Genomic DNA, 16,799 nt, shown 5'->3' with positions numbered 1-16,799 from the left:
CCTGCTAGTTTTTATAAGTGTTAGGTTTGGAAACTACATATGCTGACAGCAAATAAAGCACCAGACAACATAATGTGGGATCGGGACAATGAACGGGCTTTTGAGCTACTTAAACAAAGTGTAGCCACATCAATGTCTTTAAAACCCCCGAATTATAATAAAGCTTTCCACCTGTTTGTACACGAGAGAACAGGAGTCGCCAGCGGAGTCTGGACCCAAATGTATGGCCCAAACCATTTTCCGGTAGCCTTCTATTCACAACAGATTGATAATGTTGCACGAGGTACACCTACCTGCATGCGCACACTTACAGCAGCAGCCCTACTTCTGAAAAAGGTAAAGGGCCTTACATTGGGTCACTTTACAACTGTTTGGACTTCACACGCTCTTTCGGCTTTGCTACGAAAGGGCACTACACAAGTCTTTTCTGCACAACGGCAACAAGACTGTGCTCCGGACACCTCCTTAGGATCAACTGCTGTAAACTGGGAGTCTAAGTCCCGGCGAATGCATAAGATCTTGTTCTGGAAGTGCCCAGCGAACTCATTACAGCGGGCTACCGATGGTACTATCGTGTCCTTCGGGCCAGAGTGAAGTAGCCCTCGGACAACTCTAAAAAGCTCCGCTGGATGGGAAAGAGAAGACTTAATGGTGTCAGCAAAATATTTTCTTTTCGCTACCCTCACCGCTTCTAAGTACAGTTTTGTAGAGGCACTTACCAGTGCATAGTTGCATCCGTCTGGAGTTCGCCTCCACCGCCGCTCAAGCCGCCTCCTATCTTGTTTCATCGCTCTCAGCTCTGGAGTATACCAAGGAGCTGTATGAGCTCTACACAGGAGAGGGCACGCAGGAGCAATCATGTCAACTGCCCAAGCCATCTCCGTATTCCACAGTTCAACCAGGGCTTTGACAGGAGCGCTAGACTTTTCAGCTGGAAAATCCCCCAGAGCCCTTTGAAAACCCTCAGGATTCATTAGTCTCCGGGGGCGGACCAATTTAATAGGTCCCCCACCCTTGCAGAGGGGAAAAGCCACTGTGAGTCTGAACTTCAACAAGTGGTGATCTGTCCATGACAAAGGAAGAGATGTAAAATTCCCCATATCCAGATCGTCATCTCCATGCCCCGTAGCAAAAATAAGGTCTAGGGTATGCCCCGACACATGCGTTGGGCCATTAACATATTGGGACAGCCCCATGGTTGTCATGGAGGCCATGAAGTCCTGAGCCGCCCCAGACAAAGTAGTCTCGGCATGGATGTTGACATCCCCCAGTACTAAGAGTCTGGGGGATCTCAGCAATACCTCCGAGACCACTTCCGTCAGCTCAGTTAGGGAAACTGTTGGGCAGCAGGGTGGGCGGTACACCAACAGGATTCCCAGTCTGTCCCTCTGACCCAACACAAGGTGTAAACACTCCAGACCAGTTGTTACATGGACATGGTGCTTGATGAGAGAGATGGAACTCTTATAGACCACAGCAACCCCCCCTCCCCGACCCTCAGATCTACCATGATGCTGAACCGAGTACCCCGGTGGGCAGAGCTGGGAAAGGCTAGCCCCTCCCTGCTCACCCACCCAGGTCTCGGTTATGCATGCCAGATCGGCCGCTTCATCCACGATCAAATCATGGATAAGGGAGATTTTATTATGTACCGATCTGGCATTTAAAAGCAGCAACTGGAGATCCGAGGGTTGGCTGAGAGGACAACCAACAACCCTGTGGTTGTGAGGAGGACTGGAACAAGGCACAGCCACTACTTGTCTGGGCCGCGTTCCCCTTACCTGGCATATCCTTCTCACAACGCCATACCTCCCTCTGCCCATCACTACGCTAATTGGGGCCCCCTCAAGTCTTCCCGTTTGTTGGTAAAGCCCCCTTCCCAGGCACATAATAAAAACTTATATATATCAACTTACGTACTCATTCATCAACAAACACAAACACATATACACATCCAAACATTCAATCACACCGAGTACCAAACACAGTCCCGCACTCTATACACACAAGCGCCGGCGTGAGAGCCACTCTTCTTCCAACAAGAAAAACCTCGTCGTCAGATGGTGTCAGAGATGTTAAACATATGTCAGGTAGCCTCCTCATGATGGGCAGCGTCGTTATTAAAGCAGTCCAGTCCTTGTCTTTATCCACCAGGCATGGCAAAACAGTCACAGATAGTAAGGGCATGCACCCCAAGTGCAAATTAACTGTTTGTTTCTAATGCAAAATAAGATTGACTCCAGTTAGGTGGGGCCTTTCCAGCCAAACAAGGTCTTCTTCACAGAGACTTGTATTAATAATGCCCAGCAACATAGATCAATACTGTTGATTGAGTGACACAAGAGACTTTGTAGGATAGCCATATACTTAAGATACACAGAAATGAAGCTAAGAAGCCAAAGGCTGCTCCAGCTGCAGGACCTGCTGAATAGGAGCTTTTTGCTGCCACCACAATAGAAGCAATGAGAAGCAGGGCGGTACCTATTAGGTAATGAAGAAACTCTGCAAGTGGCCAGTTGATGCAGGCCAGCATTCGGTAAATTCTGAAGATGTAGACAATGTAGAAAATTAGAATCATAACTAAGTCATACATGGAGATAATTTCAAAGTAGGTGTATGTACTGTGATCTATCCACCGTGAAGATCTTATGCAGATGAATCCAATCAGCAGCAATAACATTTGGGCCACTTTCAGCATGGCTGAGTAAGAGCCCGCGTAGGCTCTATCCAGTAACCCGGAGTCCGACCCGAAAGCAGAAGATGGTGCGGAGGAGGAAGGCGCGTTCCTTCCATTTAACTGCAACACCACTGAGGGAGACAATTCACCACGGCCACTTGGCTCTTCCTTCACCACCATTCTCTCTACCCATTGGTCATGTCCTGATGTCTGCCTCCCCACTACCTGTATCCTTGTCCCATCAAATGGAGATGAACTCTAAACCTTTTGCATCTATGCTGCGTCTGTATATCATCTAACACAGTGCTAGTCTAGAGTAGCAGTTGTTTCAAGGTAAGATAGTAGACGGTATCAGTGTTAGTTGTAGTACCAATGATGGCTGGTGTCACGGGTAGACATTGTTGGGCATCTGTAGGCGACCCACTATCATTCTTGGGAGACTCCTGCGCCTTGCCCTCTTGGCATGCTGTTGCTGCTTATTCAATTTTCTCTGAGGCTGCACCTAGATCGTGGAGCATCATGCCTTAAGAGCTCCACCTGGTCTCCTTTTTCATTGCTTTTTGCCTCCTTGCCAAGACTCTGAGCCCCTCCAGGCAACTTTGTAATGTATTAATTATGATTATGATTTGTTTTCATGTCATGATGGTATCAGAATGATTTTATGGAGTAATGCTGTTTGTGCCTGCCAAAGTTTCAGGAGGGGACACATTGCTTCATTTTCAATCAGCACATGTTCTTTAACTTCCTGCTGAAATCCTGTAACCTTTTATATCAGAAATGTTCCAGGGTGGGGTTTTTTTTGGGGGGGGGGAAGGGGAAATCCTATTTTTTGTTGTGCCCCTCCAAACAGCAATAATGAGTCACAATGGGAAAGTTCTGCAGAACAACTAATAAAGCTGGCCTAATAAACTGATTCTGAATCCCAGCAAGCCCGAGGCTCTGTGGGTGAGTGGTTTCTGGATCCAGGAAGCTGTTGCCTGCCCTGAATAGGGTTACACTCTCCCTGAAGGAGCAGGTACATAGTTTGGAGGTGCTCCTGAATCCAGGTCTGTCACTGGGGAGATGCAGGTGTCCTTGGTGGCTAGGAGTGCCTTTCACCAACTTTGGTTAGTGAGACAGCTACTGCCGTTCCCAGATTGGGATATTGTTGTTGTTATGTGCCTTCAAGTTGATTTTGACTTATGATGACCCTATGAATCGGTGATAAACCACCCTGTTCAGATCTTGTAACTTCAGGTCTGTGGCTTCCTTTATGGAATCAATCCATCTCATGTTGGGTGTTCCTCTTTTTCTACTCCCTTCTATTTTTCCCAGCATTATCCGCCTTTTCTAGTGAATCGTGTCATTATGTGTCCAAAGTATGATAACCTCAGTTTCATCATTTTAGCTTCTAGTGGTAGTTCTGGTTTAATTTGTTCTAACACCCGATTATTTGTCTTTTTTGCAGTCCATGGTATCTGTAAAACTCTCCTCCCAACACCACATTTCAAATGAATTGATTTTTCTCTTCTCCACTTTTTTCACTGTCCAACGTTCACATCCATACATAGAGCTTGGGAATACCATGGTCTGAATGATCCTGACTTTAGTGTCCGGTGATATATCTTTGCATTTGAGGACCTTTTATAGTTCTCCCATAGCTGCCCTCCCCAGTCCTAGCCTTCTAATTTATTTTTTATTGTCTCCATTTTGGTTAATGACTGTGCCAAGGTATTGATAATCCTTGACAAGTTCAATGTCCTTGTTGTCAACCTTAAAGTTACATAAATCTTCTGTTGTCATTACTTTTGTCTTCTTGACATTCAGCTGTAGTCCTTCATTTGTGCTTTCCTCTTTAACTTTCATCAGCATTCGTTTCAAATCATTACTAATTTCTGCTAGTAGTATGGTATCGTCTGAATATCTTAAATTATTGATATTTGTCCCTCAAATGTTCACACCTCCTTCATCTTGTTCCAATTCTGCTTTCTGTATGATATGTTCTGCATATAGATTAAACAAATAGGGTGATAAAATACACCCCTGTCTCACACCTTTTACGATTGGGAACCAATCGGTTTCTCCATATTCTGTCCTTACAGTAACCTCTTTTCCATAGTATAGAACAATCAGATGCTGTGGCACCCCCATTTCTTTTAAAGCATTTCATAGTTTTTCATGATCTACACAATGAAAGGCTTTGCTGTAATCTATAAAGCACAGGTGATTTTCTTCTGAAATTCCTTGGTCCATTCCATTATCCAACGTATGTTTGCAATATGATTTCTGGTGCCTCTTCCTTTTCTAAATCCAGCTTGGACATCTGGCACTTCTCACTCCATATATGGTAAGAGCCTTTGTTGTAGAATCTTGAGTATTACTTGCATGGGATATTAAGGCAATAGTTTGATAATTACTGCATTCCCTGGGATCCCCTTTCTTTGGAATTGGCATGTATATTGAACGCTTCCAGTCTGTGGGCCATTTTCCATATTTGTTGACAAATTTTTGTCAAAAATTTGGACAGATTGTCTCAGTAACTTGTAGCAACTCTATTGGTATGCCATCTGTTCCTGGTGATTTGTTTCTTCCAAGTGTTTTAAGACCAGCTTTCACCTCACATTCTAAACTTTCTGGGTCTTCATCAAACGGTTCCTCTGTGACTGAATCTGTCATCCTTGCATCTTGTTTATAAAGTTCTTCAGTGTATTGTTTCCATTTTCCTTTCATTTCATCTCGGTCAGTCAGTGTGTTCCCCTGTTGATTATTCAACATCCCTACTCTTGGTTTAAATTTCCCTTTAATTTCTCTAATCTTGACCACAGTTGTCCATGCAGTGGTAAATTCTAGGTTGGATTAGTGGAATGTGCTCTATGTGGGATTACCTTTGAGGTTGGCCCAGAGGGTGCAGCTGGTGTAAAACATGGAGGCTAGGTTGCTTCATAGAATCATAGTAGTGTTGGAAGGGGCCTATAAAGTCATTGAGTCCGGTGCAAGAATCCAAGGGTAGAAACATACTTGCTGTTCTGCTGGTTCTAGTTCGTCTCCACCTTTGTCTTCTGAAAACGGGGCACACAATGCTAGTCAAACCCTGCCCCTTTTTACTGTAAAACGTGGGTGAGTGTGCTTTGAAAAATTCAGCTTCAAAGAGATTTCGCAACTGATCGGCAGATCAATCGTTCCCCCTCCAGGTGTGACTAATGGAAATGCTCTAATCTGGTTTCCCTCATTGTTCAGGAGGAATTCCTTGGGTAACCAAGCATTTTATGGCTGGACGATACTCTCTTGGCAATCCTGAAATCAATGGCTGAGAGAATGTGGTTGTGTTTAACTGTTTTTAATGATATTGTTTTTGATGTGTTTGCCGCCCTTGGGCTCCTGTGGGAGTTATACCATGAGTGCCTCAAAGCCACTGTCGTTAACACAGCAAAAATATCGAAGCCGACTCAAGGGTATGGCTGCCAAATGGCCTTGGGAAACATTAACCTCCGAGTCCTAGGCATCCGGAAGTTTACTAGGAAAACTGCCCGTGGCAGAGCCAAGGCGCTGCGGCTCAGTGAGGGAAGGAACCATCTACGTCACAACCCCTCCCCAACACCCCAGGCTGTCCTTCCCCCTTCCTGGCTCAGTTGGGTTTTCTCCTTCTGTTTTTACTTTCACTTATGATTCAGTGCCTCGGTGACGCCAGTCAGCGTCTCTCCTTCACTGCTCGTTTCCCCCTCCCCGCCCCCAAATCGCAGACTTCGGGAGTCGGGAATCAGCCCACAGCTACTGGGATCAGTAGCGGAAGATCAAAATTTGGGATGAAAAGCGAAGGACTTCAATAGCCAAGGCTTTGGCGGCATGCAAGCAGGAAGCGGAGGAGGAGGAGGGAGGATCTCTGGCTTGAAACAGGTACAAAAGGGGTCTGGACAACTTTGAAGGTGTAGTAGCGGGATGGGATTTGTTGGAAAGGATCAGCAGGATAAGAGTTCAGAGGAAATGCCGAGGTTGGATGGTGAGGTGAGAAAGGTAGTGGTACATCCAGATTATGGGCGAAAGAAAGAGCAGAGGTATGTTAAGGGGGTTTCCTAGCGGGACAACTGGGAAAGAGGCTTGGAAATGTTTACTTCACAATCCTTTTGAAAAAGATAGGTGAGCCTAGCATCAAAAGATGCCCTACGGCACTTTTAAAACCAGCACACTTACAGGGCGATCCTGTGCATGTTTACTCGGAAGTAATTCCCATCGCGTTCAGTGGGACTTACTCCCAAATTGAGTAAGTTTGGGACTTGCAGCCTTTTATTGCAAGTCTTTCACAGGACACCTGATTTGACTCACACCTGTTTGAAATACGGTCATGGCTATGGATTAAAATCCCAGCTCACAAACATGCTTTGAAAGTGTGTACTTGTGTTTGTGCTTGTGCTTACTGCATGCATGCAACTTTTTTACTGGGGAATTCCAGAAATCTTGTTAGCAAGCTGTGGCAGCAGAAGCAACTAAGAGTCTAATTTGTGGTCTGAGCTCCTCAGGGCTAGAGTCCATTTCATTTATTTATCAAAATGTATATACCGTTTGATTGGAATACTGTGTACAGTTCTGGTCGCCTCATCTCAAAAAGAATATTATAGAGTTGGAAAAGGTTCAGAAGAGGGCAACCAGAATGATCAAGGGGATGGAGCGACTCCCTTACGAGGAAAGGTTGCAGCATTTGGGGCTTTTTAGTTTAGAGAAAAGGCGGGTCAGAGGAGACATGATAGAAGTGTATAAAATGATGCATGGCATTGAGAAAGTGGATAGAGAAAAGTTCTTCTCCCTCTCTCATAATACTAGAACTCGTGGACATTCAAAGAAGCTGAATGTTGGAAGATTCAGGACAGACAAAAGGAAGTACTTCTTTACTCAGTGCATAGTTAAACTATGGAATTTGCTCCCACAAGATGCAGTAATGGCCACCAGCTTGGACGGCTTTAAAAGAAGATTAGACCAATTCATGGAGGACAGGGCTATCAATGGCTACTAGCCATAATGGCTGTGCTGTGCCACCCTAGTCAGAGGCAGCATGCTTCTGAAAACCAGTTGCCGGAAGCCTCGGGAGGGGAGAGTATTCTTGCACTTGGGTCCTGCTTGCGGGCTTCCCCCAGGCACCTGGTTGGCCACTGTGAGAACAGGATGCTGGACTAGATGGGCCACTGGCCTGATCCAGCAGGCTCTTCTTATGTTCTTATTGTAACATAAAACCTTAACAAAAAAATCAGAACAAACATTAAAATTCTCAATAAAAGTCAGATTAATATGGGAATTAGTATATATATTTGATCAGATGTATTAGTGATTAAAGGGTCACCTAGATGGGCCACACATGAAAAATGTATCTCCAGTGTACAGTTATGATTTGTTTTTACAGAAGGCAAGTCAATGCAAGAGATATGTCACATTGGTAGATGTGTCACATTGTTACGTAGAGCACAAATGAAAACAGAATCCAATCAAATGAATACAGGACTTAGTGTGGCTGTGACCCCACCTGGATAACGGCCTTGATCACAGCATTACAGAGTTGGAGGGGACGTTTTAGGCCTTCTAGGCCAACCTGCTCAGTGGAAGAATCCAGAGTTAAAACATCCCCGGCAGATGATGGTCCAACCTCTTTTTGAAGATCCCGAGAGAGAGAGAGAGCACCAACTACTCTTCTAGATACTGTAATTGGTTCCATCTAAAGAGAAACACTTTGTATTGGTGAAGGGCCATAGCTCGGTGTTAGGGCACCTGTTTAGTATGCAGAAGGGCCCTGGTTCAATGCACAGCTTTTCCAAGGAAGGTTGGGGATGGCCCCTGTCTGCAATCTGGAGAGCTGCTGCCAGTCAGTGTAGCATGTACACAATCCCAAGCTAAATGAATAAAAGTGACTTGGTATAATGTGGCTTCCTATATTTCTATCTGACACCCTTGCTGGTGATCCAGGGTACAAGGGTTTGGAGGAGTTTACTGATTTGCAGTTAAAGGATCCTCAGAAAGTTTGCATCGTTGTCAGGAATCCTGAGGCTTGTTTTGAAAACGAGTTCTGCTTGGAGTAGTGTGCCTCTGAGTACCATATACTGGGACAAATGACAGAATCGAGGTCTTCATTTTTGTGCCCTTCTTGTGGGTTACTTACCGCCAGAGGCACTCATCTTGCTGTGTTCGGAAACAAAATGCTGAACGAGTTCTGGACGAGATGAATCTTAGTCTGATCCAGCAAGACATTTTTTTTTATATTATTGTATCGGAGCTGTTTTTCTTACCCCAAACTGATGTTGAATAGTGACTTAAGCTGCAGTTCTGTACTCACTTACCTGGAAACAAACCCCATTGAACTCAAAGGAACTTCTGAGTTAGATATATAGGATTGCGTTGTGATGTACCAGATCAGGATGATCCTGGTTTGAATTCCACCTCTGCTACAAACTCACTATGTGGGTCATTGGGCCAAACTAGATGAGACAATAGTAGCGATCTATTATCAGATCTCTTGGCTTTTTAATTTTATTTTTTTTAAAGCATCAATGGAGGAGGAGACAGTTAGAACTGAGACTGTGGCAGTGAGGGAAGAGGGTTCAACCTTTTCCTCCATGGCATTCCACTAGTTAAAATCTCTGCCTCCTACAGCTCCATTGGGAGTAAACTGTAAGTTTTCTTTAGTGAAGCAAAGAGCATGTTGGGGATTGGGGGTGGAAAGGACAATTTTCACTAGAAAAACGGGGAAACAAGGAAATTGGATTTCTTTGTTTATCCCTTTTCTGCAGTTACTGCACTCGGAGGAGTTCACATCAGATATGAATGGATTCATAACAGTCCTTCTCTGCCAATATTCAACAACTAGATTCATTAAAAGAACAAATAATTAATGTAGTTCTTAGACTAGTTAATAATTAAAACAATCATGCTAAGTTTGTAACGGTTCATTCTGATGCAACATTATAATGACAGCATAACGTTCACAATACATTTATCTAAATTAGCGAGAAATGTTTTAGCATTAAAGTGTTAGTCTTGCATAAGGCCTAATTATATGCTTTTTTTCCTGCAAAAGGGCTCCGTGAAGTTATAGAAAGTATACTGGGGCTCCATCTGCACTACACATCTAAAGCAGTATCATGCCACTTTAAATGGGCATGGCTTCTCCCAAAGAACCCTGGGAACTGTAGTTTGTTAAGAGTGCCTGGAGTTAGGACACACCCTATTCCCCTCACAGAGCTACAATTCGCAAGAGTTCCCTGGGAAAAGAAATTGATTGTTAAACCACTCTAACTGTAGCTTTGTGTGGAGAATTCTCCTGACAGCTCTCAGCATCCTTAACAAACTATAGTTCCAGGATTCTTTGGGGGAAGACATGACTGTTTAAAGTGGTATGATACTGTTTTAAATGTATAATGCAGATGAGGCCTAGGAAAGTGTTTATCTTCCCTTGCTTCTACAGCACCATGGTTCTAACCTGAATCTGAGGCTGGGGTATGTGTGCTGTGACTGTTTTTTTTACAAACATTTAAAGAGATGGAGATCCAATATGCAGATCTTTGTTGCCTCATCCCTTTCTCTCAGACTCAGCACCTCCATATGCAATAGAGGAGGAGTAGTACTGATCTGTATGGAGCGGAGCTGTGTCATGGATTATGGCAAGATAATGTCTGTGTGTGAAGTTAAGTATTATTAGTAACGTTAAGCCCTTCACATCTGAGGACAAAGGATTGTTGAATGACAACCTGTCTATAAATATGTATCTATCCATACAGTTAGAATAGATCTTCAGTGTAAGACCTTCTGCAGATGCCTCCACTAGCTGAAGATGTATTGGGTGGCTACTGCGGCCTTCTCAGTAGTGGCACCCCAGTTGTGGAACTTTCTCTTCAGAGAAGTCTGCCTGGTGCCTACATTATTGTTTCCTTGGTGCCAAGCATATACTTTATTTTTTGCCCAAACTTTATAGATACATTTTAATCCTACTGTTTTTATACTGCTTGTATGATTTTGTGACTTTCAGTGCATTGAGCTTTTTGTACCTACATTTTAATTGTTCTCGTCTTATTGTTAACAGTCTTGGGAATGTGGTTGAAGGGTGATATAATTTTTTAAAATAATGCTTGTCTTGCCTGGCAATGAGGCATCTTGTCCCACTATATTTAGCCTGTGGTGAAGTGCAACACGATAAAGAAGGAAGTGCTTCAAATGAGGTATTTATTTGGTATTCCTGGTTAGACTTGCACGACTAGCAAAATGTGTAATTAGATCAACACCCTGTAGCAATGGGGACAGTGGTTGGCATTGGGGTGCTCAGAGGATGGGTAAGATTGGTGTTATGTGGTTTGGTTTGGTATAGTGGAAGAAGAAATATAACTATCACTGGGTATATTGTGAAAGTGATAGGATACAGCATCTTGTGTGTTTGCCAAAAATATCAGGAAGTCTGGGAAAAGCCTGCAAAAATGCTTTTGCCTCCTGTTGTGTAAAGAAGCACAATGGCCATGTTCACATGTCTGGTAATGCTAAAAAAGGAGTTAAGATGCACATATAAAAAACAAAACAAAGTATAATAAACATTTAATGCACATATATTATAGAACCAACATGATATATATGTGCATTAAATGTTTATTGTACTTTATTTTGTGTTTTCTTTGTGCATCTTAATTCCTTTTTGAGCATTTTTTTTTTGTTAAGGTAGATTTTAACTTTCCAGTCCTTGCACAAGTCTAGTAAGCAGGAATCCTTGCTTAATAAGCTATACTGGGTACACACATCCTAAGATCTTATGAGCCTGCTGGATCAGGCCAGTGGCCTATGTAGTGTAGCATCCTGTTATTGTAGTTGCCAACCAGATGTCCCTATGGGAAGCCCAGAAACAGGAGCTGAGCACAAGAACACTCTCCCTACCAGCAGTTTCCAGCAACTCATATTCAGAAGCATACTGCCTCCAACCATGGGGTAGCCTGATCATTTCCACTCTGCTCCTCCCATCACGTGAGTGGGAAAACAAACCAGGGAGGGGTTATTTAATGTGATGTTTGAACCTGTTGAGATCATTATTTGTTTCTTCCAAACAAACCAGGATTTGTAAGTCAATAAAGACTACAGTTTAAGGTTGGCTAATAATCTTGGCTTGTTAGGAAGAAATGGACCACGATCCTAGATTTGGATGGTGCACTAAGCTATCCCTTCCTGGTTTGTTTACTCACTTGTATGATGGGAAAATTGTAGCAGGGCTGATCTCCAGGTGCGCATACTAGCATACAGCTTATGCACGGTATAGTTTATTCAGCCAAGTTTCTTATCTGGATGAGCAAATGTGCCTAGTGTCGGAAAGTTTCGGGATACTCAGGACAAGCAACTTGAGTCAAGCTCCTCCTTGTTCGAGTTTCCCCCTCTCATAATACTAGAACTCAGGGCCATCCAATGAAGCTGAACGTTGGAAGATTCAGGACAGACAAAAGACAGTACATATTCTATGTACAGCCGTGGAATTTGCTCCCACAAGATGTGATGATGGCTGCAAACTCTAAAAGGGATTAGACAAATTCATGGAGAAGAAGGCTGTCTAACTGCTCGCTATAATGGCTATGTGCTACCACCATTGTGGGAGGCAGTGCTATATGCCTCTGCATACCAATTTCTGGGAGTCAGAAGTAGGGAGAGTGCTATTGCACTCATGTCCTGCTTGCCGGCTTCCCATCGGAGCACCTGGTTGGCCGCTGTGGCAACAGGAAGTTGGACTAGGTTTGGCCTTTTATCCTGATCCAGCAGGGCAGTTTTGATGTTATCATACTGTTCATGCCGCTATCTTTGCCTGCAGTGTTAGCGCGTTAGCACCCCTCAACTTTCTCTAGACAAAGATTTACCTGTAATCCCAATCTTCATCATGAAAACCAGTTTTACAGCACAATCCTAGCCACATTTACTCAGACATAAGCCTCACTGTGTCACTCTCAGTCCCAGGTGAGTGTGCATAGATTGCAACCCTAATTTAAGATTTTTCAGGGTTTGTTCCATTTCTTTCTGTCTCCCTCCTATTTTCCCCCTTTCTTTTCCCGTCTGCTATGAATACATTCTCGGAAAATATTGTGCTGTGTAGTGCTGATTGGGCAATTTACTTTAGCTTGGGGACTTGAGGCGATGCAGTTGTGGGCTGCAACCCACCTATGTTGCAGGGAAGGAGGGGGACTTCTGTTTTGTCTTGTGATAGGGAAGAAGGTTCCGGAAAGAACAGATTTGAAGGTGAGAAGGAGGCTGCCTGGGAGCCACAAAATTGCATTCTACCAGTTTTTCTGGCTTATATTGAATCTCAAGCACTTTTTAACCATCCTGTTTTATTCACACAGTTAAGATCCCCCCCCAATTTATTTACTTAGGTTATTTTTATTTATATTCTAGGCTGTGCATATGTTGTGCTAAAAGCTATTTGCACCAAGAGAATAATTTTTCCCCCGTCTGCAAAGGAACACTGGATTATGTAAACTCTATTAAATATGAACATTAAGCACATTTATTGCTCATTTTGCACAATTTGTTCCAACCATTTGTCTGTCAGATTAAGGAAATGGGCAGAGCCTTGAAACTGATAGGGAAAGTCCTGAACACAGGAATCTTAATCAGCCACATTTCTAGTTTCTGAGGTTTTATCCGGTATTTCCCATGCACTTTAAATTTATTTATTTATTTATTTATTTCCATTTCTATACCGCCCCTAGCCTATGGCTCTCTGGGCGGTTCACAGCAAGGAATAAAATACAATACAGTAAAAAAGAATCAGATAAAATCCCTAAAACAGACAGCTTAAGCATTTAACAACTTGATATAAAATTAACTTAACATTAAGCAATTAAAATGCCTGGGAGAATAAAAAGGTTTTAACGTGGCGTCGAAAACATAGAAGAGTAGGCGCCAGGTGCACCTCATCGGGGAGACTGTTCCATAATTTGGGGGCCACTACTGAAAAGGCCCTGGATCTAGTAACAGCCCTCTGAGCTTCCCTATGGGATGGGACTCGGAGGAGGGCCTTGGATGTTGAACGTAGTGAGCGGGTAGGTTCATAGTGGGAGAGGCGTTCCGCAAGGTATTGTGGTCCCGCACCGTGTAAGGCTTTATAAGTCAAAACTAGCACTTTGAATCTGGCCCGGAAACAAATAGGTAGGCAGTGCAAACGCGCCAGAACAGGTGTTATATGTGCGGACCGTCTGGTCCTCGTCAGCAGTCTGGCTGCTGCGCTTTGCACTAGCTGTAGTTTCCGAATTGTCTTCAAAGGCAGCCCCACGTAGAGTGCATTGCAGTAGTCCAATCTCGAGGTTACCAGAGCATGGACGACTGAGGCGAGGTCAACATTATCCAGATAGGGGCGCAGCTGGGCTACCAACCGAAGATGGTAGAACGCATTCCGTGCCACCGAGGCCACGTGAGCCTCAAGAGACAGGAATGGATTGAAAAGGACCCCCAAGCTACGAACCTGTTCCTTCAGGGGGAGTGTAACCCCATCCAGAACAGGTTGAACATCCACCACCTGGGTCGAGAAGGCACAGCGTCTCAGTCTTGTCAGGATTGAGCTTCAGTTTGGTAGCTCTCATCCAGTCCATTATCGTGGCTAGGCAACGGTTCAGCACGTTAACAGCCTCACCTGAAGAAGATGAAAAGGAGAAATAGAGTTGTGTGTCATCAGCATATTGTGACAACGCACTCCAAAGCTCCTGATGACCGCTCCCAGCGGCTTCATATAGATGTTAAAGAGCATAGGGGACAGGACCGATCCCTGCGGGACTCCACAATGGAGAGTCCAGGGCATCGAGTAATGTTCCCCAAGCCCTACCTTCTGGAGACGATCTGCCAAGTAGGAGCGGAGCCACCGCCAAGCGGTACCTCCAACTCCCAATTCCGTGAGTCTCTCCAGAAGGATACCATGGTCGATGGTATCAAAAGCAGCTGAGAGGTCAAGCAGAATCAACAGGGTTACACTCCCCCCGTCTCTCTCCCGACATAGGTCATCATACAGGGCGACCAAGGCTGTTTCGGTGCCGAAACAGAGTCTAAAACCGGATTGAAATGGATCCAGATAATCGGTTTCATCCAAGAGTACCTGGAGCTGGTTGGCAACCACACGCTCTAGAACCTTGCCCAAAAATGGGATGTTCGCGACCGGTCTATAGTTGTTCAGATTATCTGGGTCCAGGGAAGACTTCTTCAGGAGTGGTCTCACCACCGCCTCTTTCAGACAGCAGGGGACCACTCCCTCTCTCAAGGAGGCATTTATCACTTCCCTGGCCTAGCCGGCTGTTCCAACCCTGGCAGCTTTCACTAGCCAAGAGGGGCAAGGATCCAGTACGGAAGTGGTTGCACGCACCAGTCCAAGTACCTTGTCAACGTCCTCAAGCTGTACCAACTGAAATTCATCCAAGAAATGAGGACAAGACCGTGCTCCAGATACCTCATTAGGTTCAACTGCCGTAATATTGGAGTCTAAGTCCCGGCGGATGCATGAGATTTTATCTTGGAAGTGCCCAGCAAACTCATTGCAGCGGGTTTGAGATGGTTCTAAGATATCCGGAGGGCTAGAGTGAAGAAGCCCTCGGACAACTTTAAAGAGCTCCGCTGGGCGGTTGAGAGATGATTTCATAGTGGCAGCAAAATATCGCTTTTTTGCTGCCCTCACCGCTTCTATATACCGTTTAGTGGATGCACTTACCAAGGCATGATTGCATCCATTGGGAGTCCGCCTCCATCTGCACTCGAGCCTCCTCCTCTCTTGCTTCATCACACTCAGTTCCGGGGTATACGACGGAGCTGCATGAGCTCTGTAAGGGAGAGGGCGCGCAGGAGCGATCGTGTCCACGGCCCGGATCAATTCAGTGTTCCATAGTTCGACCAGGGCTTCGACAGGAGCGCCAGTCTTATCAGCCGGAAAAACCCCCAGAGCCCTCTGGAAACCCTGTGGATCCATTAGTCTCCGGGGTCAGACCAACTTAATAGGTCCCCCACCCTTGCGGTGCAAAGGGGTGCTGTAAGCCTAAACTTCAGCAAGCGGTGATCTGTCCATGACAATGGGGTTGTTGAAAGACTCCCCACCTCCAGATCACTATCTCCATGTCCAGTGGCGAAGATCAAATCAAGAGTGTGCCCTGACACATGCGTTGGGCCAGTAACAAATTGAGACAGCCCCATGGTTGCCATGGAGGCCATGAAGTCCTGAGCTGCCCCTGTTAGAGCAGTCTCGGCATGAATGTTGAAGTCTCCCAGTACCAATAGTCTGGGAGACCTCAACAATACCTCCGAGACTACCTCAGTCAGCTCAGTTAGGGAAGCTGTTGGGCAGCAGGGTGGGCGGTACACCAACAGAATTCCCAGTCTGTCTCCTTGACCTAGCACAAGGTGAAGACACTCCAGACCAGTCGTCAACTGGACAGGGTGCTTGATGAGCGAGAGAGAACTCCTATAGGCCACAGCTACCCCAACTCCCCGACCCTCGGATCTACCACAGTGTTGAACCGTATAGCCAGGTAGGCACAGCTGGGAAAGAGCAACTCCTCCCTGATCGCCCACCCAGGTCTCGGTTACACATGCCAGGTCGGCACCCTCGTCGACAATTAAATCGTGGACGAGGGAGATTTTATTAGATACCGACCTGGCATTTAAAAGCAACACTTGGAGATCCGAGGGCAGGCTGATAGGACAACCAACATTCCTGCGGGTGTGGGGAGGACCGGAACAAGGCACAGGCACAACTTGTCTGTGGCGAGTTCCCCTTATCTGACCTGTCCTCCTCACAACACCATACCTCCCTTTACCCGTCACTACATTAATTGGGCCCCCCGAAAGTCCCCCCGATCGGAGCAGATTCCTCTCTCCCAGGCACATAGTAAAAATATATAAAATTCACAATCATGTACTCTATACACATTCAATTTCATTCACCCTCAAACAATGCATAAATTAAGTACAATAATTCAGACACCATTCATAACACTCAGACTCCATTCATACTACACACAGACCTTAAATAGAAAAATAACACAAGAGTTAAACGCTTCACAGACAGGAACAGCAACAGTCCAGCTTGGCCAAGATAGTAAAAGGCCAGATGATGGCAGCAACCGAAGCTACAACAGTAATAATAGCAGCATCCGCACTCAGGGCGTCCACAGCA

At 45.0% G+C, this 16,799-nt stretch overlaps 2 protein-coding genes across 3 annotated transcripts in view; one reads left to right on the top strand and one right to left on the bottom strand.

The window, feature by feature from the left end:
* Positions 1–568: 568 nt before the first annotated feature.
* On the bottom strand, positions 569–2,857 carry LOC133382214 (CKLF-like MARVEL transmembrane domain-containing protein 7). The gene is made up of 2 exons (XM_061621893.1): positions 2,324–2,857; positions 569–625 (listed from the first exon to the last, which is right to left on the bottom strand). Exons 1-2 carry the CDS (start codon positions 2,855–2,857, stop codon positions 569–571), a joined length of 591 nt encoding a protein of 196 aa, XP_061477877.1.
* Positions 2,858–6,236: 3,379 nt separating this feature from the next.
* STAT6 (signal transducer and activator of transcription 6) overlaps positions 6,237–16,799 on the top strand; it is an 82,309-nt gene continuing 71,746 nt past the window's right edge. Inside the window, exon 1 of one of the 2 annotated variants that reach the window (XM_061614617.1) lies at positions 6,237–6,550. In XM_061614617.1, coding sequence (XP_061470601.1) covers positions 6,500–6,550 — 51 coding nt within the window. In that variant the 5' untranslated portion in view covers positions 6,237–6,499. Of the gene's footprint in view, positions 6,551–6,607; positions 6,709–16,799 lie in introns of those variants that run through there. The other variant, XM_061614618.1, reaches the window with a different exon arrangement.

This window comes from Rhineura floridana, chromosome 3 (assembly GCF_030035675.1).
Source record: "Rhineura floridana isolate rRhiFlo1 chromosome 3, rRhiFlo1.hap2, whole genome shotgun sequence".
In the NCBI taxonomy this organism is placed as follows: Eukaryota; Metazoa; Chordata; class Lepidosauria; order Squamata; family Rhineuridae; genus Rhineura; species Rhineura floridana.
The sequence above is the reverse complement of the archived record's forward strand: the minus strand, read 5'-3'. Positions and strand labels throughout refer to the sequence as shown.

Coding starts and splice junctions, on each gene's coding strand:
- LOC133382214 (XM_061621893.1), bottom strand. CDS start 2,857: ATGGTGGTGAAGGAAGAGCCAAGTGGCCGTGGTGAATTGTCTCCCTCA. Junction 626..2,323: donor CTTGTGTCACTCAATCAACA/GTATTGATCTAT, acceptor TTTCCCATCCAG/CGGAGCTTTTTAGAGTTGTC.